Source organism: Macaca thibetana, chromosome 7, assembly GCF_024542745.1.
Source record: "Macaca thibetana thibetana isolate TM-01 chromosome 7, ASM2454274v1, whole genome shotgun sequence".
Taxonomy (NCBI): Eukaryota; Metazoa; Chordata; class Mammalia; order Primates; family Cercopithecidae; genus Macaca; species Macaca thibetana.
In genome coordinates, this window is record NC_065584.1 from 156,623,195 (window position 1) to 156,647,733 (window position 24,539).

Genomic DNA, 24,539 nt, shown 5'->3' on the forward strand with positions numbered 1-24,539 from the left:
AATTTCTGTGGCTAACAATTCCAGTAATACACAGTATCACTTCTTCCTTTTAAATCTGTATGCTTTTCATTTCTTTTTATCATCTAATTTCTGTGGCTAACAATTCCAGTAATACACTGAATTGAAGTGTAACAGAAGCGGTGACAGTGGGCATCCTTTTCTTGTTCCTGATCCTAACAGAAAAGCTTTCAACTTTTCACCAATGAGTATAATGGCAGCTGTGGGCTTGTCACATATTGACTAATTATATTGAGGAACAGTCCTTCTACATCTAATTTGTTGAGCTTTTATCATGAAAGGCTGAATTTTGTCAAATTCTTTATCTGCATGTGTTGAGATGATAGTATGGTTTTTGCTATTCATTGTGTTAATATGATAAATCACATTTCTTGATTTGCATATGTTGAACCATTCTTGTATCCCAAGAATAAATCCCAACTGATCATGGTAAATGATCCTTTCAAATGTTGTATTGAATATGGTGTAATGGCATTTTGATGAGGATATCTGCACTATTCACAGTAGTCTTTGCTACTGTGAATGAACGTACAGGTGCATGTGTCTTTTTGGTAGAACAATTTATTTTCCTTTGGGCATGCACCCAGTCATGGGACTGCTGGGTTGAATGGGAGTTCAACTCTTAGTTCTTTGCAAAATCTCCAAACTTCTCCATAGTAGCTGAACTAATTTTCTTGTAGTATTTTCGTATCGCTTTGCTATCAGGGTAATGCTGGCCTTGTAAAATGAGTTTCAGGTATTCTCTCCAGTTCAATTTTTTGAAAGAGTTTGAGAAAGACTAGTACTCATTTTTCTTTAAATATTTGGTAGTCTTGCATCGTGAAACTATCTGGTCCTAGACTATTCTTTTATGAAAGAATTTTTATTACTGGCCAGGCATGGTGGCTCACGCCTATAATCTCCTGAAGAATGTCCTATGTGCGCTTCAGATGAATTTGTATTCTGCTGCTGTTGATTGAAATGTTCTGTATATGTCTATTAAATGCATTTGGTCCAATGTTTTCTTCAAATCCACTGTTTCCTTATTGATTTTTGGTGTGGATGGTCTGTTCATTGTTGAAAGTGGGGTACTGAAATCCCCTAGGATTACTGTATTGTAGTTTATCTCTCTCTTCAGAAGTCTCCATGTTTGCTTTATACATTTAGATGCTACAATGTTGGGTGCATATATATTTAAAATTGTTACATCCTTTTGATGACCAGACCCCTTTTTATCATTATATATTGACCTTCTTTATCTCATCTACAGTTTTTGACTTTATTTTGTCTGTTATAAGGATAGTGCTGCTGTCTCTTCAGGTTTTATTTGCATGGGCTATTTTTTCCCATCCCTTAATGTTCATTCTCTGTACACTGTTAAAGCTAAAGTGAGTCTCTTGCAGGTAGCATATAGATGAGTCTCTCTTCTTTTAAGGCATTCAGGCACTCTGTGTCTTTTAATTGGAGAATTTAATCCATTTACATTCAAACCAGTTATTGATAGGTAAAGATTTACTAGTGCCACTTTGTTTGTTATTTTATCGTTTTGTAGAGCCTTTCTTCCACTACTGCTGTCTTCCCTTGTGGTTTGATGGTTTTCTATAGTGGTACGACTTCCATCCTTTTATCTTTTGTGTATCCATTAAAGGTGGTCACCTTGAGGCTTACATAAAAGCCAGTCATATACTTACAACTGGCTATTTTATGCTTATAAAAACTAAACTTTCATTGCACGCATAAATCCTACACTTTTACTCATCCTTCATGTTTTATCTCTTTGATGTTACATTTTATATCTTTTTATAATTTGTGTCCCTTCACAAACTTTTGTAGCTGCCATTGTTTCAACAGTTTTGTATTTCAACCTTTACACTAGAGATATCATTGATTTACACACTGGCATTACATAATTAGAATGTTTAAATTAGATAGTGTACTTACTTTTATCAGTGAGTTTTCTGCTTTCATATTCTCATGGTACCACTGTCCTTTAGCTTGAAGAACTTTGTTTAGAGAACTCTCAAGAAAGAAGTTCAAGAAAATAGAGTTCTACTTTCCTGTAAGTCAGGTCTAGCAGTGCTGAATTCCCTTAGCCATTGTTTGTCTGAGAAAGTTGTTATCTCTCCTTTTCATTTTTGAAAGACAAAATTGCTGGGCATAGTACTATGGTTGGCAGGTCTTTTTTCTCAGAGGATTTTGAATCCCACTACCTCTGGCATGCAAGGTTTCTCATGAAAAATCTGATGATAGTCTTGTGGGGGACCCTTGTACTTAACATGTTGCTTTTTCATTGTTGCTCTTTAAAAAATACTCTGTCTTTAACTTTTGACAAATTGATTATAACGTACCTTAATATGGATCTCTTTGGATTGATAGTATTTGGTGTCCTTTGAATTTTCTAGATCTGGAGTTCTATTTCCCCAGACTTGAGCAGCTTTCTGCCTTTACATCTTTGAAACTGTTTTATCTCACTTTTTCTTTCTTCTCCTTCTGGTACTTTTTGAATTTATCTTGTTTCTCTATTTGGAACACCCTTCCCCATTTCTTCATTTGCCTTTACCCTCTGTGTTTTCTGCACATTAGATAACCTAATAGCTTCTCCCAGTCCCGTTTCATGTAGAAGGACCTAACCAGTCAGTCTGGCCAGAAATTCTAAGGTAACTCTCAAACCTTTGTGTTTGTCCAAACTGCTGCCTTTGTTTTTTGTTGCCTCCAGGAAATTAGGATGTGCCAAGTTCTGTCAGTACCTCAAAACATGTAAGAGAGAAGTCATTCCCTCTAGACACAGCTAAAAAGGTTGAAGTGTTAAAAGTGTGTTCCAGTTCCTTCTATCCTCAGGGTGAAGCTGAAAGTAGGATTCTCTCTGCACTACGCTGGAGAGAGGAATTCTAGCAAACGCCTACATTTTAGATCAGACTGCATTATCTCATCTTGGGGGAAGAAAGTGGGCCCATTTATTTGTTTTCACTGGTCTAGAGACTCAGAAATTCAGTGTCCCATCAATTCCCAGAACTATTCCCAGAACTATATGGTTAAGGAGGCCATCCCTTGGGAGGGAGCTGTGGCAGTTGTGATCAATCCATGAATAAACTCCTTCCAGGGATAATCTATAGAGACAATCTGCTCTAGCTTTATTGCTGGAGCAAGTCAGATGAAAAAACTCAGGAAACGCTGGAACTCAGTCAGTATCCCAGGGGTCTACTGTTTGTTTGCCTGTGGCTACCAGATACAGACTAGAGAGGAGCCCAATCCTCAAACAATAGCTACAAAAGTACACAGACAAACCCCTTCCAGAAATTAACTGGGGAGTGTGCTTTTTAACTACTTATCTGCATTGATCCAGGGGGCTGTAGTCCCTGGAAATGTCTGTGTGTTTAAAACCACCTCTTTGTTCTCTGTCACTGCAATTCATATTTTCTGAGATTTATATACAGTATCCACTATTGCGTGCAATTATTTTGAGATTCATTCATGTTGTTACACGCATCAATAGTTTATTAATTTTTATTGGTGAGTTAAATATTCAATTATATGGATATACCACAATGTATTTATCCATTTTTCTGTTGATGAAAGTTTGAGTTGCTTCCAGTTTTTTGCTATTACAAATAAAGTTGTTACAAACATTAATAAAACAAACAAAGCAAAATGAAACAACAATCCCCGCAAAAAAATAAAAAACCAGAGCTATATTAACAGAGGGGCAAGTACTGCTCACCAAACCCTTCCCATTATTTATAAATGGTTTATATGGGTTAAAATAATAATATTTTATGGCATGTGAAAAATTATATAAAATTCAATTTTCAGTATCCATTAATAAAGTTTTATTGGAATGCAAATTATAGCCACATTTCTGCTACAACAGCAGAGCCAACTAGTTATATCAGAAACCATAAGCCTGAAAAGACAATGTCCCTTTATAGAAAAACCTGGCAAACATTTATTATAGATAATTGGATTATGTAAGCACTAAACAGAAATTATTTTAAAATCAGGTACAATTCAGAATTTGACCTTAACTTGGCTCAAGGAGAAATGAAAAGACCTTAAACAAAGAGGCAATAACTGAACAACATTTATATTCAGGAGCTATTAAAATACTAGAAAATGGTATATACCACAAATAAATATTTACCTGAACCATTAGGCTTAGCCATTTCATAACAGTGTTATTTCTAAAATGTATTCAACTAAGTGCACAATCACTATCTTGGATACAAATAAGGTTATTTCTTGTTTTTGATGTATGAAGATTGTATGTGTAATAAAAAATAATTGTGTAGCAGAATACCAATACAAAAAGAGTTTTCATAGTACTCACCTTTGGAAGGGCAGGCTTGGGTTTGAAATTTTTGTTTCTCCTATAGAGATAAATCATTCATTAAAAAAAGCTACTGCATAAAAACAAAAACAAAAGCTACTGTAGAGAAGTAAGATTTCAAGGTCTCTCCTCAAACAACAGATTATATACCCACTACCAAGACTGTAGGTCTTCTATATGAAAACACTATCTGATTCAGCCAAGCAGGCACCTTGGGAAGGAAGAATAAACAAGGAAAATACACCTGCCTTGTCATATAAGTATAAACAGATTTACACCTGATGATTAGTAACACTGTGTTGTACATTCTAAGCTACAGGTTCATTTTCTTCAGTTGTTAGTAGCTTCTTGTACCTACAGAAGACTTATTTCTATCATTTCAAGACTAAGTGAGACGTTTGTTTCATAAATTTTTTAAAAACGTACTTATCACCAAAATGTAATCTTCCATTTTTGGTAATTAAAAATTCTTCTATTCCACTCATTTTTTTTTTCCTTATTCAAACCTCAATACCATACTTAAGTCTTTTTAATTTTATTTTTAGCTTTTTTTATGGCCACAGAAAGAAGGAATAAAGTCCAACGCTTATGAATATGGGCTGGGAAGTCAGAAAGACCTGGACAACAATCTATGGTCTACCATCTGTTAAGGTATGATTTTAACATCTTTAACTTTTCATTATGTAATAATGTAAAATGGGGATGACAATACTACCTATAACTTAAAAGTTATTGTGAGGATTAAATGAGTTAACGTATATCTCTGGGCTAGAGCAAGACCTACATAAATAGAACCTATTAACATTATTAAGTAGTGATTCAGACAAGGCTTATGGAATCCAATTCAGTCACACCTCTTGCTAGTGGTCAAACGATATGCTTGGGAAATGTCTAAAATATGTTAATGTTAATAATTAATAACTTTTTTTTCCTTTTTTTTTTTTCTCTCAGAGACAGGATCTAAATCGGTCACCCAGGCTGAAGTGCAATGGCAAGATCAAGACTCACTGCAGCCTCAACTTCCTTGGCTCAAATGACCCTCCTACCTCAGTCTCCTGAATAGCTGGAACTACATGCATGCACTACCACACCTAGCTAATTTTTTTTCTTTTCCTTATTTTTTTGGAGAGATGGGGTCTCTATGAAGCATGGTAGAGCATGGTTATGGCTATGTCTTCAACTCTATAATCAGTTTATGAGAAATGGAAAGCTTGGATAAGTGTCATGTATCACTCAACCATTCACCATTTATAGCTTTTCTTGCCTAATTTGTTAAGACTGCTAGAATTAAAGGAGACCTGTAGTAAAAATTGGGAATCCTAAAAGGAGCTAATAGTTTTTTCTTTCTCTGAAGGTAGGGCCTGTCTAAACAATAAGACCTTTATTATCATCTCTATAATAAATATATTCAGTCACGATTCTCCTGGTAATATGGGGCAGAAAAATCAACAAAAATACAAGCTTTACAACACATGAGATTCATGGCTGTAAATGCTACCTAAACACCTTTGAGTCTTGTTTCAGTCAAAATTCTTCCCATGAAAATAACACTTCACCATCTCCCTCCTTCATTTTTTCCTGCCAGAAATTTTAAACCAGACTGAAAAAAAACAAAACAAAACACATTACTGATCAGTACTGACGTGAGAATTCCATGGGCTCTCTCCAGGAGTTTGCTGCTAGTTGAATTAGCAAATATTCCATCTTTATCAAGCAAGGAGGTGCTACTTGATAGTCTGCTCTGGCGAATCCCAGTTCTGCCATTCCAGGCAATATCAAATGTATCACTGTAAAAAACAGAATTCGCTTTAGTTAATCAAGACCTCTCTAATTAACACTATATTGCTTAAATAAAATAAAACTTTAAATACTAAAGTTAAAATTTAGAAAAAAAATGCTAAACCAATAAAAAAATGATTTCATGCAAATGATTGCCAATCAGTTGGGACTAACCTTTGTCTCATTCAGAACAAATTCCTATGAATTCCGTCATATTCACATACAAATGTGCATGTAGATGAGCACATCATGTAGTTGACATCTTTAAATATATTATCATTCAACTAGTAACTAATATAATGGATTATAATATCTTCTCTCTTTGTTAGATTTTAGAATTTTCAAATGCTACTGTAGGAATCTGTAATCCTAATAGACCATCCCATCCTATGGAATATCTAATTTCCTCCTGAAAGGTCTTATTCACACACACACACTCACTACTCACACACGCATTAAACTTACTAAGTCCTATGAGACTCTAGACACTGCAGATGTAGCAATGAATAAAACATAAAATTATCAGTGATTATAACGTAATAATTAATGGCTCCCCAGGTAAAGTACGTAATAATTAATGGAGGGCTCTCCAGGTAAACTAGTAGGATCCAACAACAAATGAATGGATAAAGAAAATGTGGTATATACACACAATGGAATGCTATTCAGTCATTAAAAAAAGAATAAAGTCCTATCATTTGGACAACATGGACAAACATAAGAGTACATTATGTTAACTGAAATAAGCCAGACACAGAAACACAAACACTGCATGACCCCACTCATATGTGGAATCTAAATAAGCTGCTCTCACAGAAGTACTGAATAGAACAGTGATTATCAGAGACTGGAAAAGGTAACGAGGTGGAGCAGTGTAGTAAGGGGAGAGGTTGGTCAATGGGTATGAAGTTACACTAAGACAAGAGGAATAAATTCTGGTCTTCTATTGAACAATGGAGTGATTATAGTTAACAATAAGGTATTATATACCTGAAAATAGCTAGAAAAGAAAATTTTGAAAGAGAAATGTTCCCACCACAAAAAAATGATAAATATTTGAGATGAATATGGTAATTACCTTAATTTGATCATTATACAATGTATACAGGTATCAAAACATCACACTGTACCCTATAATATGTATAATTATTATGAGTGAACTAAAATTTTTTTAAAATAAATATCAGGAGATAGCTACGTACAACAATTTCACATTTGTCCATATTTATAAATCTCAGCTTCCATTTGCTTAGAGCATTTATTCAAGATATATAAATGGCATGTAATCAATAAACTCTTTAGAAATGCTTGTATTTTCATTATTTTGTGCTAAACCATTAAAAAAAGTCAGTGAATCATTATCCCTAAGATAATGCGTCTTCTCAAACAGGAGAATCATATTGCACTTAAGATGGTTTGTGTGTGCACTTATATTTTTCTCATTTAAAAAAATGAGTGCTACTCTGGCTTTAGAGAAAAAAAAAAAGGAAACAAAAGGAGAAAGAGAGAAGAGAGTGAGAGGAAGGAAGGAAGCAAGTGAGGGAAGAAGGAAAGAAAGAAAGAAGGGAGGGACGGAGACGGAGGAAAAAATGCAGCAGAAAAATACATTCCTGGTGAAGATGCTGTGAAAATTGTTGAAATGACAACGTATTCTGTGGTTAAGGACTGCTGAGGAAAAAATTCTTTTAAAAACAGGCAACAGAGGATTCAAAGCATTATATAAGTTGAGTTGATAAAGCAGTGGCAGGGCTTAAGAGGATTGACTCCAATTCTGGAGTTCTACTGTGGTTAAAATGCTATCAAACAGCACTGGATGCTACAGAGAAATTTTTCCTATAAGGAAGAGGCAATTGATGTAATAAATTTCATTGTGTTATTTTAAGAAATTGCCATAGCCCCTCCAATTTTCAGCATCCACCACCTTAATCAGTCAGCAGCCATCAACATCAAGGAAAGACCCTCTACCAGCAAAAAGATTATGACTCACTGAAGGCTCAGATGATTGTTAGTTTTATTAGCAACAAGGTATTTTTTAATTAAGGTATATATTTTTTAAACATAATACTATTGCACAATTGACAGACTACAGTATAGTGTAAATGTAACTTTTATATGCACTGGGAAACCAAAAAATCTGTGTGATTTGTTTTACTGAGAATTCGTTTTATTGTGGTGGTCTGGAACTGAACCAGAAACCCACATAGACCACTTCAGGTATCCAAAATGGAAAGTACAAAGAAAGAAACACGAACTAGAAATTAGGAAACTTAAAACCACTAACTGCTTTGTGAAATGAGGCATATCATGGTTTCTTTTTTATATAATCAAGAAAATTGGGTTCTCATCCAATGACCAGGGTGAGAATACTGCCAACAGATGAAACTGAAGGTACACAGGTCAAGGTTAACTATCTAATTTGTTTTGGGGTAAAATTTAACATGAAAATATGGTGGTAGATATCATAATTAGTCAAATACTACTGTTAAGAAAACAAAGGACATACAATATAAAGATAGCAAATAGTTTAATTTGTGGCATTCGAAGTGAATATATTTGTGGCTAGATACTTGGGCTGTGACAGATCTTGCACATGAAGTTATTGAACCTAGACTTTTAATAGACAATAAAGAGTCATGAAAAAGTTATTGAGCAGACAAGTGACAATTATGTATTAGAAAGACATAGTAACTCAATTGGAAAAAATGATCAGTGAAGTTATACCTTCATTTTAATGACAGACCATCCTTATTACCAGAGTATTAGGAAGCTCAATTTTTTGATGATGTTTAAAACACAGAGAATGCATTCTAGAAACAATGTTCTTCTCCTCATATAAATTACAGTCTTTATCAAATAGTATACATAAAAAACAAAGAGACTTTATGAACTCATAAAATTATTTATATTTGTTACTGTCAAATTGTTCTCAGGAATTCATCATTGAAAATAGTAAAAGGTAAGCTTTGTTAATCGCACTCACCCAAAAAAGGTATTAGATGGTTTGATGTAAATCAAACTATTCTATTATTACTTCCCAATAAGATTTCTCCACAGAAAGCAGCAGAATAACCCTTAAATTTTGTAAAAGACATAAAATGCACGAAGGGTCTCAGCAATTAAAATATACAAGCTCATTTTAAATTATTCTGAAGAAACTTTTTCAAAATTGTAAAGCCATTTTACCAGAAGCAACTGTAAACAAATTTTGTTAACTTTAACCTATTAATGTGTTATCACATCACTTATAAAGGATTTAAGAAATAAAACAACACTTGAATTACTTGGTACTTTTAAAGTCACAAAAATATCAACAAGAATGCTAGTTATTTCTTCCATATGTCTTTGAAAACATAAACCAAACACACTTACTGTTGGTTTTTTTCATTTAGAGCATTCATGCCCTGGAGATCAGAAAGAGGTGTTCTGGGATTTTTCCGGGTTATACCTAGTAAAATTTAAAAAACAGAACATTTCAAATCAGTGTGAAGAAAAATGAAACGTGAAACAATTTTTTCTAAAGACAGATGAAATTTAATAACGAGTATTTGCTAAATATTTCAGAAATATCTAAATAATTATATGACCCAAGTCTCAAAACTGTCACAGATCTTAGTTAACAGTGAACCCAATTAGAAAATTTAATAATGAAATCTTTTATTTCTTCTTTCATTGAATCATTAACTTCAGGAAATACAAGGGTGACCGGACTGAAGGCCCAGAAGTGTAAAAGTTCATTTTTATTTTTAGGTTTGGGGGGTACACATGAAGGTTTGTTACAAAGGTAAACTCATGTAATGGGGGTTGTACAAATTATTTCACCCAGCTATTAAGTCCAGTACTCAATAGTTATTTTTTCTGCTCCTCTCCCTCTTCCCAATCTCCACCTTCAACTAGACCTCACTGTCTGTTTTTTCCTTCTTTGTGTTCACAAGTTTTTATCATTTAGCTCCCACTTATAAGTGAGAATATGCAGTATTTGGTTTTCTGTTCCTGCATTAGTTTGCTAAGGACAATAGCCTCCAGCTCCATCCATGTTCCCACAAAAGACATGATCTTGTTCTTTTTATGACTGCACAAGTTCATTTCTTATTTTGATGCATCATTTTTTAGTAATATGTTTCTGACACGTTCAGATAAATACAATGGGTATCAATGTATTGAGAATTAACATTACAGATAAATACAATGAATATAAAAGACAAATTGCTTAAGAATTACCAATATTTTAAAAATGTCATGTTCTTCAAATCATATGATAAACATGTAAGTTCTGTAAACATAAGGCTATCAATTTTTATAACACACACACAAACATTTAATATAGATAAAGATACACTGGCAAAAAAAGAAGTAAAAGTATCTCTATTCAAGATGACAATCTTGTAGGCAGATTAAAAAAAAAAAGCTCATTTGAACTAATAAACGAGTTCTACAAAACTACTGGAAACAAATAAATATACAGTGGTGGCCAGGCGTGGTCGCATACGCCTGTAATCCCAGCACTTTGGGAGGCTGGGCAGGCAGATGACTTGAGCTCTGTATTTCAAGACCAGCTGGCCAACTCAGACTTCATCTATACTAAAAATAAAATGTATATAAAAGTGCTTAGAAGAGTGCTTGGCACATAGTCAACACTATATCCACATGAAGTGATTGTTATCTTTCTGTATGAATGAGGGAAACTGAAAATCCACAGAAGGCTCTCTGTTCTGTTTAAATCATGCAAATCGGCCAGGCACAGTGGCCCATGCCAGTAATGCCAACAGTTTGGGAGGCCAAGGCAGGCAGATTACTTGAGCCCAAGAGTTCAGGACAAGCCTGGGCAACATGGTAAAACCCCATCTCTACAAAAAATACAAAAATTAGCCGAGTGTGGTGGCTGACACCTATAGCCGCAGCTTGAGAGGCTGATGTGGGAGAATTGCTTGGGACCCGGAGGTCGAGGTTGCAGTGAGCTGAGGTCGTGCCACTGCACTCTAGCCTGGGCGACAGACTGAGACCCTGCCTTGGAGTGGGGAGTGGGAAGTGGGGACGGGGCTGGGGGAGGAGGGGCGGAAATAGCAATAAATATTCTGAAATGACATTTTTAAAAGTATAAAATGTCTACACTGAAAACTATAAAACATCATTAAAAGAAAATAAAGACCCAACTAAATGGAATGCTACCTATGTGCATGAATTGGAAAACATAACATTGTTAAGATGTCAATGTTCCCCAAACTGACCTACAGATCAATGCATTTTCTATTAAAATTCCAGATAATTATTTTTGTAGAAATGAATGAGCTAATCCTAAAATTAACACGGAAATACAAGGGATCCCAAAGAGCTGAAACAATCTTGCAAACAATCTTCAAGGAGAATGGCTTGAGTCCAAGAATTTGAGGCTACAGTGAGTTATGACTGCAACATCTCACCCCCAGCCTGGATGGCTGAGGAAGTCTCCATCTCAAAGAAGGAGGAAAAAGAAAGGAGGAGGAGACAGAAGAAAGAGGAGTAAATTTCTAGACAATACATTAGGCAACGGTTACCATTTTTTCATCAATTATTAAGTATTTTAAACATAAAAGTGGCCTAAATAATAATATACTAAACACTTATGATGGATCACTCAGATTAAAAAATGAAGCACTGTGTAGCCCACTCCCTGATCCCATTTAAAAATCAACACATCCGGCCAGGTGCAGTGGCTCCCACCTGTAATCCCAGCACTTTGGGAGGCAGAGGTGGGTGCATCACCTGAGGTCAGGAGTTCAAGACCAGCCTGGCTATCATGGGAAAACCCTGTCTCCACAAAAATACAAAAATTAGCCCAGCATGGTGGCATGCACTTGTAATCTCAACTACTTAGGAAGCTGAGGCAGGAGAATCACTCAAACCCAGAAGGCAGAGGTTGCAGTGAGCCAAGATTGCGACATTACACTCCAACCTGGAGGACAGAGCGAGACTCCATCTCAAAAACAACAACAACAACAAACCCATCAGATCCCAAGATCTCCTATTTGTTCGAATTAGAAAATAATAATTTGAAAATAGCTATATTGAGATGGTATCAAATATTGTAACAACACATAATTGGAGTTTCAGAAGGAAAAAATAAATTGCAGCAGAAAAAATTTTTGAAAAATATTGGCCAAAAATTGTCTAAATTTGATGAAAAACAATGAAAGTCCAAAAGGTACAGCAAATCCCAAAGAAAATTAATATAAATCATATTTAGAGACATGAGAATCAAATTGCTGAATGCCAAATATAAAGTCAAAGGAAAAAAAGGTACACGACATATGAAGGAATAACAATGGGATGACATCTGAGTAACCATCACAAATAAAGCCCTAAGAACATGGCACATCTTAAAAATGCCAAAAATTTGATAGTTCGTAATGATGTTAAACATATGCCTATTTCATGAAATAACTTCACTCATAAGTATTTACTGAGGAATAAAAATATATGTCTGCAAAATGACTCAAAAAAGAATGTTTATAGCACTGTTGTTCACAATAGCTCTAACAATATATATAACTCTTAACTATATCAATAAATCAATAAGCACAATTATATACATATATCACATAAATTAAATACAATGTGTGTATATACATATACAATGGAACACACCTGAGCAACAAATGACTGATACATGGAAAAATATGCATGAATACATGCATAACTATGTTGCATAACACAATCAGAACACAAAATACATACTGTGTAATCCCACTTGAGTAAAATTTTTAGAAAATGTAAAGCTGACTTATAGTAATCAATCTGTGGTTACCTAAAGGAGGTGGGAAAATGTACAAAAGAATAAGGATAAGTTTTCTGATATAAGTCTTTCCTAATATTCTTAATTTTTTTGTGTTCATATGCTTTAGGTTTGTCCTTGTAAGCATTCTACAGCTAAATTTTGCTCATCTTCCTTAATTCATAATGTTTTTTAAACTGTTCAGTTCAGTCCATTTTAACTCCATTTTAACTTACTGCTATAATAGATACATCTGGAATTTTTTTCTGACATCTTAGTTTATATTTTTTTATTTACCTTAACTATTATATGCTTTTATTCAGGCTTCTATTGTTTTCTTTGTATTTTGACTTCTTTTGTTCCACAAATTGTATACACTCTCTGCTTTATTTGCCCTTAAATGTTTAACATACTCATGAATTCTAAACTAATAATCTCTTCTCTTTCCCTGAAGAGTACAAGAACATTCAAATGTTTTAAAGTCATCCCCTTCTCATTAGGGATGTTATTGCTACCCAATACTTACTTTCACCTTGTTTCCTTTCCTTCATCAAGAACATTAGGTATAAGTTTTATAAAACTGTTGCTTATTTAGATTTATATATACATTTATCAAGTTCTTTATTAAATATCAAAACTTTCTAGTGGGTTCAGCTTCTGTCTTTCTCAACTAAATTTCAGAAATATATATAGGTGAACATCTGTTCAGATTACTGTCTAGCTTTATTAATTGCTATCATTCATATTTGCCTGGTACATCACTGTCCATCCTTTTATTTTCACCACTTTAATTAAAAATCATGTAGCTATCACTTAAACTATTGAAAAATTCATTGAGAGTTTAACTGGTGAGTGTAAACCATTTACATTAATTTTAAATAATACTTGTTTCTGGCATTTTATTTCATGTTTTTCATTTATTTCACTCTTTCATTTTTTCCCTTCTTGGTTTTCACTTTATAAGGTTTCTTATGCTGCCTTAAAAGATAAAAATTGTTATTACTGTGGTTGTCCTTAAGGCACATGTTCAATTTATTTACCTATACTGATTTCCTAAACTTGAAAAGATTATGTTAATTCAAGAGCAGTAGAGCTCCCCACTTTCCCTTCAGTTTTCACCAAAATGCATGCCAGTATCTTCTATATTTGTCTCTGCAAACCATCTGCAACCAGTAGTTCTGATCATATACAATTTTTTATTTTGGATATTCTTAGTTTCACAAAAAATAATCTAGGTATTTACTTGTAACTTGTATCAGGCTTAATGACATGTAATTAATGACATGTCCATTTTTTATTGGACTAAAAATTTCAAACAGTTAAACATATATATGTTAAGTACATAGTTAAATAAGTTTTGCTAAACGCATTCACCACACTAATAACCACCAAAGAAAGATACAAAACATTTCCATCATCACCAAAGTTGCCTCATGCCCCTTCTTGGACAATCTCCCACACGTACTTACGGGTCAAGACAATCACTAACTTGCTCTCCACACAGATTGGCTTGTATTGTCTAGAACTTTGTATAAATGGAATAAAACAGTATGCTTTGAGGATAGGCCTTCCCTTAGCATAACACTTTAGAGATTCTTCTGTAAAAGTCTTTTGTGAATATATACTTTGATTTCTCAGGTAAATAACTGAGATTTGAATTCATGAAACATATGGGAAAAATATGCTTATCTTTATAAAACTGACAAACTGTTTTCGGAAATAATGGTACCATTTGACACTGCCAAGAGACAGTATGAGAGCTCCAGTTGCTCCACATGCTTATCAGTTAGTATTTCAACTTCTTATATTTTAGCCCCGATAGAGGGTATTAGTGACCTTACTCAGATTACAATTTGTCTTTCCATAATGAATAACAAAGTTGAACATCTTTCATGAGAACACAGACAAATCTTCTTTTGTGGAAGTGTATGTTCAAATCTTTTGCCCATTTGAAAACTGGCCCGTTTATCTTATTATTGTAGAGTTTTTATATTTTGTTTTCAAGTCCATTATCAGGTATGAATATTACAAATTGTAACAAATACTGTTTCCCAGGCGGTGGTATGTTTTTTTGTTTTCTTAACAGCAGTTAAGAAAAGTAGTTTTCAAATTGGCTAACTCCAATTTGTCAAATTTTGCCTTTTATACTCATAGTCTTATGTCTTATCTAAGAAACTTTTGCCTGTCGCAAGATTACAAAAATTTCTCAGGTTTTCTATTTTAATAAAAAATTAATAATTTTGGTCCTTACAAAGAGCTGTATGACACATTTCAAAGTTAACTTACATGTATAAAGGTCAAAGTTCTCTTATACCTTATGGATATCCAGTTGTTCTAGTGCTATTTGTTTAAAAGACTACCCCTTACCCCCACTAAATTATCTTGGTGCCTTAACAGAAAATCAACTGACTGTTTATGTGTAGATCTACTTCTGTATTTTGTATTTGGTTCATTAATCTATTGATCCTTAACAACAATAGAACAATGTCATGAATATTTTAGTCTCAAAATCACATGATGTAAACTATCCAGCTTTGTTCTGTTTAAAAATTGTTTTGGACAGTTTGGGTATTCTACATTTCTCCATAAAGTTTAGATTCAGCTTGTTAATTTCTACCAAAAATCTGCTATTATACTTATTGGGTTGCATTCAATCTATAGATCCATCTGAGAGAGAGCTGCATCTCAAAAATACAAACATAAATATGTATCTCTCTTCACTGTATTCTTCAATTTCTCCTAGTAACGCACAACTCTTACACATATTTGTTAAATTTATCCCCAAGTATTTCATGTTTCTGTTAATTATCCACTGCATATTCAATTACTCCAAAATCCAGTACTTTAAAACAAGTTATCATCTCAAATAGTTTTTAGAGGAACAAGAATTCAGGAGTGGCTTAGCTGGGTGGTTCTGACTCAAGGTGTCTCAAGAGGTTGTATTCAAGCTATCAGCCAAGGCTGCAGTCATCTCAACATTGAAATGAAGGATCCACTTCTAAGGTCACTCACATAGTTGGTGACAAGCCTCAGTTCATACTGAGTTTTGGCTACTCACAAATAGCATCTTGTTTCTCCAAGAGACAGCAATTTCACAGAGGGCTAGCAAGTGAAGCAGTACTCCAGAAGGAAATTGCAGTCTTTTACAGCAATCTTAAAAGTGACATACCATCATTTTTGCCATGTGCTTTCTGTCACACAGACCAACTCTTGTAAAATACAGGAAAAGACTATAAAAGCTTGTGACATCTAGGAGGCTGGCCGCCATAGATGTATAGTAAATGGAATTTGTAAATCATTTTCTAAGTGCTCATGGCTAGGGTATTACAATTTTCTATAATTACTTGGTATCCTGTAAAAATGTTAAACTCACTTTTTAGTTTTAAGAGCACTTTTCCAATGAATTTGTTGACTATTTGTTTTCAATCTATGTACAATTTATTTTTGTTGCCTATTGCACCACCTGTGACCTTTAGTAAATGTCAAATCTGAGTGGCAAAAAATGTCTTTGCTTTGTTCTTAATGTTAGGGAAAAAGTATTCAATCTTTCACTATTAAGTATGAAGTTTGCTGTAGGATTTTCATGCATGTTCTTCATAAAGTAGAGGAAGCTGGTCTCTATTCCTAGGCGACTAAAGTTTTAAAATAGAATGAGTGTGGTGGTAAGACAAACTTTTCCTCCATCTACTGAGACGATCATATGTGGCTTTCTTTTTATATGGTTAACACGGTCAAACCAACCTTTCTCATCCCTGGAATAAATTCCATGTGGTCTTCATGTATTATCTTTAATATACTGCTGAATTCAGCCAGCTATTATTATTTTTATATCCACCATCATGAAGTTATATTGGTCTGTAGTTTTTTAAGACTGCTGTTTTGGTAACAGAATAATAACACTGGCTTCATGAAATGATTTGGATAGTGTTCCCTTCTCCTCTGTTTTTTGAAAGAGTTGAAGAGAACTGGTAGAATAGTCATTTCTTTTTTTTTTTCTTTTTTTTTTTTTTTTTGAGACGGAGTCTCGCTCTGTCGCCCAGGCTGGAGTGCAGTGGCCGGATCTCGGCTCACTGCAAGCTCTGCCTCCCGGGTTTACGCCATTCTCCTGCCTCAGCCTCCTGAGTAGCTGGGACTACAGGCACCCGCCACCTCGCCCGGCTAGTTTTTTGTATTTTTTAGTAGAGACGGGGTTTCACCGTGTTAGCCAGGATGGTCTCGATCTCCTGACCTTGTGATCCGCCCGTCTCGGCCTCCCAAAGTGCTGGGATTACAGGCTTGAGCCACCGCGCCCGGCCAAGAATAGTCATTTCTTAAATAAAATTACTAATCAGCCTATCTGGGCCTGAACTTTGTGTGAGGGGAAAATTTTAGTTAAGAATTCAATATTGTAAAAAGATATCGCACTATTCATATTTTCTGTATTTTCTTGGGTTGATTTTAATAACCGTTGACATTCAAGGAATTTTTCCATTTCATGTCAGTTGAACAGATTGCCATAAATGTTCATAATCTCTTTGTCAAACTTCTGATTTCTGTAGAAATTACAATTGTGGCCACTCTTTCATTCTAGGTAATAGCTTTGTGTCTTCTCTTACTTTTCTAGATCAAAATAGCTATAACTGCACTGTCCAATACAGTAGCCACTAGCTATATGTGGCTATATAAACTCATTAAACAAAACGAGAACTTCAGTTTCAGCTACACCAGACACAGTTCGGTGCTTAACAGCCACATGTGGCTAGCAGCTACAGTACTGACAGTGTAGCTGGAGAACATTTCCACATCGCAGAAAGTTCTACTGCACCATGCTGGGCTAGAAATTTATCAGCTTCATTGTTCTTTTCAAAAAACCAGCTTTAGGCCAGATGTAGTGGCTCACATCTGTAATCCTAGTACTTTGGGAGGCCAAGGCAGGAGGATTGCTTGAAGCCAGGAGTTTGAGAACAACCTGGACAACACAGTGAGACTCCATTTCCACAAATAAAAATTTAAAAATTAGCAGGGCATGGTGGCATGCACCTGTAGACCCAGCTACTTGAGAGACTGGGGTGGGAAGATCACTTGAGCCGAGGAGGTCAAGGCTGCAACAAGCCATGATTGTGCCATTGCACTCCAGCCTGCATGACAAAACGAGCTCCTATCTCTAAAATACGAAACAAAACAAAGCAAAACAGTGGGCATCCACCTGTAGCCCAAGGTGCTTGGGAGGCTGAGGCATGAGAATCACTTGAACCTGGGACGCAGAGGTTGTAGTGGGTCAAGGTGGTGCCACTGCACTCCAGCCTGAGCAACAGAGCCAGACTCTGTCTCAGGAAAAAAAAAAAAAAAAAGTTTTATTTACTTCCTTCTATTTATTTGGAGTCTAATATGCTCTTTTCTTCCTAGCTTAAAGTGAAAGCCTAAATCACTGATTATTTTACCTTACTTTTCTAATTTAAGAATTTAAAGCTGTAAGTTTTCTCCTAAGTACTTCTTCCTTTGTAGTCCATAAGTTGTAATATGTTGTGTTTCCATCATCTTTCAGATCAAAAAACCTCCAAGTTACCCTTATGAAATTTTTTCAACTCATTAGTTACATATACATTTTATTTTTCAAATATTTGAAGGTTTCTCAGATATATCTGTTATTGATTTGCATTTAATTCCATTTTGATCAGACAATCCACTAAATTTTCAATCATCTGAATGACCATACTGATACCTGAGGTTAGGGACATTAAAATAGGCACTGTCAGCAAGGTGAGAGTAACGAGGTGGAGTAAGCCCTCAGCCCTTCCCTGGCAATTGCTGATCCTTCATCTTGCTGATGCACATTATATTCTCAATCATCCCAAACGGAACTGAAGGCCAAAAGAATGGGTGCAAATTAAAGTCAGATTCTTCTTTTCTACCCGTTCTCCTTCTGCCATCTGATTCCTTCTTTCTAGGGTTCCTGTCATTTCTGGAAGTGGGGTATAGCTCATGCTCCCCAAAACTTCAATTTCTCCTCACTCCTCTAATTTCCTCCCTGAGAAATTTCAGAGAAGAGCCACTTTGGAGAGAAGGCGGGAGCACCAGAAACAAAGAGAAGGAGGAAAGGCCGCAATATCTTTATGTCTTAATATTGAAGGTCACACACTGTCACTTCTGCCACATTCCATTTCTTGGATGCAAGTCACTAAGTACAGCACATGCCTTATGAAGGGGGGAGTATCAATTTGTGGACATATTTTAAACCGTCAAAATGATGTCAGATTTTTTACTTTAAACAGTCTTTTTTTAATTAAGAGAAGGCAAGAAAATATGTGTAGTCATTTATATTTTTATACATATTTATTAGTTGTGCCTTCTTTATTCCTGCCAGTAATTCATGCATGTATCAGCAAACTAGAGTCCATGGCCTAAACCAAACCCACTGCCTGTTTTTGTATGACCTATGAATGGCTTATATAGTTTTTAACTGAGGAGAAAAAGAACATTTTTGTACCATGTGAAAATTTTTTGAAATTTAAGTATCAATGTCCGTAATAAAGCTTTATTGGAACACAGCTATACTCATTTATTTATGTATTGTCTATAGCTCCCTTCACAGAAGAGTTGAGTAGCTGCAACAGAAACCATACTGGCCTACAAAGCCTAAAATATTCACTGTCTGCTCTTAGCAGAAAAATTTTGCCAACCCCTACTATAGACCCAAGTTACGATCCTGGGATGATTTCCCTTGAGCATGAAGAATTTCTATTATCATTTCCCATAGAATGCATATGGTGACAAATTCTCAGACTCCATTAGTCTGAAAATGTATTTCACCTTCATTTTTGAAGGATACTTTTGCTACATGGTAACAGGACATTGTGGATAACACATCACAGCAACAGTGGATACTGTTAGGTTCTTCTGAAGATTGTTAATTTTTCTTCTATCAGTTAACTTGTCTGGACCCAAACTGCAAATATAGAAATTCTGGTTCAGATTTTTTTGGGGGAGGTGGGGGACATGACACATTAAACATGATTTTTTGACACCTTTTGGCCTCCATTATTTTTACTGAGAAGTCAGGTGTTAATCATCTCATTATTCCCCTGTATTTAATATGTACATATTTTCCAGGCTGCTTTCAAGATTTTCTCTTTACCTTTAACATTTTAATCTATAATGTGCCTAGGTGTAGTTTTCCTTCATATTTATCCGGCTTTGTGGTCACTGATCTTCCTGGATCTGTAAGCTAGTATTTGTTTGTTTTGAGACAGAGTCTCGCTCTGTTGCCTAGGCTGGAGTGCAGGGGTGTGATCTCAGCTCACTGCAACCTCTACCTCCCAGGTTCAAGCAATTCTTGTGCCTCAGCCACACGAGGAGGCTGGAATTACAGGTGTGCACTACCATGCCTGGCTAAATTTTATATTTTCAGTAGAGACAGGGTTTCACTATGTTGGGTTTTTTTTTTTTTTTTTAACCAAATAAGGGATGTTTTCTGCCACTGTCTTCAAATAATTTTCCGACTCCTTTATCTCTCATTTCCTATGGGACTCCAATTAAGGCAAAAAGACTTGTTTTTCCCACACAAGCTAAGCACAGGCAGAAAATTTCCTCAGTTTTTCTAAAAAGCAGCAAAGTTGCAAATCTCAGCTATTATAGTTATGTCTTTCAAGGATTATCTTTTATTTGGTTTCCACTTTTTTTTTTTTTTAATACGGTTCCTGGGGTCTTCCCTGCATACTCACAGCAGTCAGCCAGGGATTTGTGCAGAGTTCATACTTTAATTTGTGTTTTAGCCCTTTAGCAGCTCTCTCAGTTCCAGGATTTTCCTCCTAAACTCCAAGCTGCTCTGAAAGTCTTCCAACATAATAAGCCAGTATGGTGGTGGTGGTTGTTTTCTATCTCTGAAACCATGCAAGTTAGGAAAACCCCTTGTATAAAAAGCTACAAATTCACAATTCTTACCCACTGCTTTACTACCTTTAAAGAATAGACTTTTCCCTACTTTCTGCCTACTTTTGGTCTTTTTCCCGTACTTTCAAATACTCGGTTATTTTAAAATTTTTTTTTCAGGTTTTATCGCTGTTACTTGTGGGAGGATTCATTCACCTCACCAATTCACCACTACCTAAAGCTGGTAGTCCCGTTTTCTTAAGAACAATTTCCAAAACTTGAATTTACAATTTTACATATAATAAAATTTATAATGTGATACCTTTTTATAATTAGTATATTGCTAATACTATAGTGGAAAATGGAATAAATTACATAAAATAATGGAAGAGCTCCAACGTTCACAAAAGTAGAAATTTGCAAGTAAACACACATAGACGCACAATTTCTTCATGTAGCCTATGCTGAAACTGGTGCCTTCCTAGTCAAGATCCATATGTAGCTGGCATACAATCAGGTCTGGGGTTGTAGGCTGAGTCATGAAAAAACAAAGCAAATAAACCATTTGCAACTATTTAAAGAATTAAGAGAAATTAATTTAAGCTCCCCAAAATGATTTATAGACTATTTTAAATAATGTCCCATGGATTAAAAGACAGAATAGGAAGATGAATAACTGGAATGAGGATTTGTTACATTCCTCTCAGAAACACCAGCAACAATTAAGAATAATATTAAGGATGTCTTTTTAAAATGAAACACTTACCTTTGTTCTTCTTAAAATGAGAAAATACTTTAAATACTGTTTTTCAAAATACATTACACACCCCTTTTTTTTTAACCAAGACGGTAACAGGAATTGAAAAAGAATCCACAACATTTGCTCTTAGGAATTCTACTTATATTCTCCTCTCACTGACAACTGGATAGTAAAATTTCATGGAATTTCAACCAGAAAACTGTGAAATTAGCAAACTAAATCAGTGGTAATTTATTAAAAGCTCAGAACAGATTATGTAGGTCCATTATATGCAAATTGCTGAGTTGTCTTTGAGTATTTTGAAGGATCCACTTATTCTCACAATAGCAGTGCCTCAATAATAGTAACTAATCTTACAACTGGCAAAAGAATCAATTTTCATGCAGAATGAGTACAACAAGTAAAGAGCAAGAAAGGAAATGGAGACCAAGGGCATCTTTTTACACCAATTTTATAAAAAAGCAAACAAAAGAACATGCACCATGATTCTGTTATTCTTCCTCAAGTCAAAACATTAATGCGGTGGCTTTGCTCTAAACCAGACATAGGAAAGGCTGGTTGAAGCACTGCAATCAAACTAAGTGGATTTACCAATGATACACAAAAATAACATTTGCTAATGTTGAAATTCAAGCATAAGCAAACACAAAAATCAGCCAGATTTAGAAAGGGGTATGAGAAAACTTTTTGGGAATGCTGAACATATTCATTATTTTGATTCTGGAGATAATTTCATGGGTGCCTACATACGTCAAAACTTACCAAACTGTTCTCTTTGCATTCAGTTTTTTACTTCAATTAGACCTCAATTTTTTTTTTTTTTTTTTTTAATGAGCAGGAAAGAAAACATTGTTGATTCCTATCCATCACTTGGCTACTTGAAAGACAAATAGAAACCAATCCAGTGACTGTAACCAAGTATAATTAACAATCCAATGATCACAGGCAAACAGAAAAGTCACCACAGTTAAAAAAAAGTTTATCAGTATTTTCAAAAGAAACTACTAAAGACTCAACAGAAATTTTCAAAGACTGCTCAGAGGTTTATGGAGGCCATGTTGCCTGTGGAATCTATATCCCACCCTGGTGTAAGATGCTCCTGGTTTCCATTTCCAAATGGATATGTGATAACAGTTTATCAGGATTTGTAGCCTTACTGTACTTCTCTTCCTTGCATCTCTGCAGAATCTCTAAGCTCCTCTGGTGGACTGGGTGTTGGAGAAAGCTAAAACTATCCATACTTTTCAAAATTGCACATGGCGCTGTATCATCATGTCCTTAGGAAGCAAAAAAAAAAAAAAAATGGAGAAAAGAAAAAGACATTATATAAGCCCAAACCAACAGAGAATCAAGGACAATGCTGCCAACTATTTAAGGGTGTATAAAAATGTATCAAATAATAGAGGTTATATGTGAATGTCCAATTATTTTGAGGAAAATGCTTAAAAATAATAGGAAAAAATAAAGGCCTTTTCAGATATTCAAAGTGTCTTTTTCAGTACTCAAAAAATTGTTAGTTAACACCATATTAAAAATTTCTCAATACAAGCAAAAATTCAAAAGCAATTTGTAAGATTTATTTTTTAAAAATAGACTCATTTTTATCAGGTCTCAAACATAATTAACATATAGTTGGCAACACTGATGGAACCCCGAAGAGAAATATACCCAAAATAATTTACTGAAAGTTAAACAATTCTTTCACAAATCCTGCAATTAACCACACTTGTAGGAATTCCAACAAGTGTGTCAATAATGAAAATATGAAGAAAAGCACCATAGAGCAGGAAAGCCCAGCAGCACTTCTGTAATTACAAATTTGAAAACAAAGCTGAAGAATCTGTACCTCATTATCAATTCTTAGGAAAGTAGGATAAAAATCAGCTACCAGTGAAAAAAAGAAGAGAGCACATTCAAGTAAAGACCAAAGCCCCAGATCAGTGTTATTTAAGGTGAGTACTTAAGCAATAAAGTGAATGGGAGATGAGTGCCATAAATATTAGCAATAAAGAGTTTCCAGGCTTTAGAGTGGTGGTTGTGTATCATTTATTCAGAGATCACCTCTGGAGTTAGGGTATAATGTTCAAATTTAAGTAAGTTTGCTTTTAGAAGACAAAGTGTATAATAACATAGAGGCAAATTAAGTAACACATTAAAATGAACTGAAGTTCTATTACTGCATTTTACTGTATAATTAGGAATGAGATACAAGAGAACAATCTTTGGAAAAATCTCATAGTAGAATAAGTTTAAAAGTTAAACAGTCTCATACTGATTCAAAGAGGTTTGTAGGGCATATTTTAGTCTCGTTCTAATTCTCTAAATTGAATTTATATATGCAGAGAATAGGCAGCCATATATAGCAATGCAGAGGGAATCTAATACCATAAATCATATAATACTATACACAGAAACAGGCTTTTAAAAAATAAAGTGAATTTGAAATATTTTTCATAATAAAAAGTAACTAAACTAGTAAAATACTATATTATTTGTACAATACAAAAAGTCAATAGGTACAAAGGTTGAATGTTTTAAAAAGAGAAGTATAACCGAGCTTAACTTCATTTCTTACTCAAAAGATACCTCGATAAAAATACTCTATTCTCATTATTACCAGTAATCCCCTTTGATGGATTGCTTGGAGAAAGAAAACTTAGGCCTCAGACTCCACAGCACTTGGTTTGGCAGTCAGCTGAAGGGGACCAGTTGAGGAAAAAACACTTAGTGAGTTCTAGTCAGACTCCATTCAAATTGTAAATTGAAGAAGTTATCACTAAACAATCACGCCTTTCAACAGCTAATCTGATAATCTGCTAGTGAAAAATAATTCAAGAATATTATGTGTTAAAGTATTCTGTATAACAGCTCAAGATATTAAAATACACTAAATTATTATGTAGAGTTTTAAAAAATCAGTCAACATTACTACAACCACCAAACTCTATTTTCTATTTCATCTAATAAATGGTGGCAGTGACATTTAAATATGGGTATTTTTGTATCTGTGACTGCTTTGTCTCACCACCATGCCTAGATTAGTTTCTTTAACCTCTCTCCTGTTCTTTCATTCTGCTTTCTAT

General features: G+C 34.6%; 1 protein-coding gene across 13 annotated transcripts in view; it reads right to left on the minus strand.

Moving 5' to 3' along the window:
• Positions 1-24,539, minus strand: part of MYO9A (myosin IXA) — a 307,192-nt gene that overhangs the window by 116,981 nt on the left and 165,672 nt on the right. For 12 of the 13 annotated variants that reach the window (XM_050796252.1, XM_050796251.1, XM_050796254.1 and 9 more), the window contains 4 exons: positions 22,614-22,733; positions 9,470-9,545; positions 5,965-6,108; positions 4,322-4,361 (listed from right to left, as the gene is read on the minus strand). In XM_050796252.1, coding sequence (XP_050652209.1) covers positions 4,322-4,361; positions 5,965-6,108; positions 9,470-9,545; positions 22,614-22,733 — 380 coding nt within the window. The remainder of the gene's footprint in view (positions 1-4,321; positions 4,362-5,964; positions 6,109-9,469; positions 9,546-22,613; positions 22,734-24,539) is intronic. The other variant, XM_050796260.1, reaches the window with a different exon arrangement.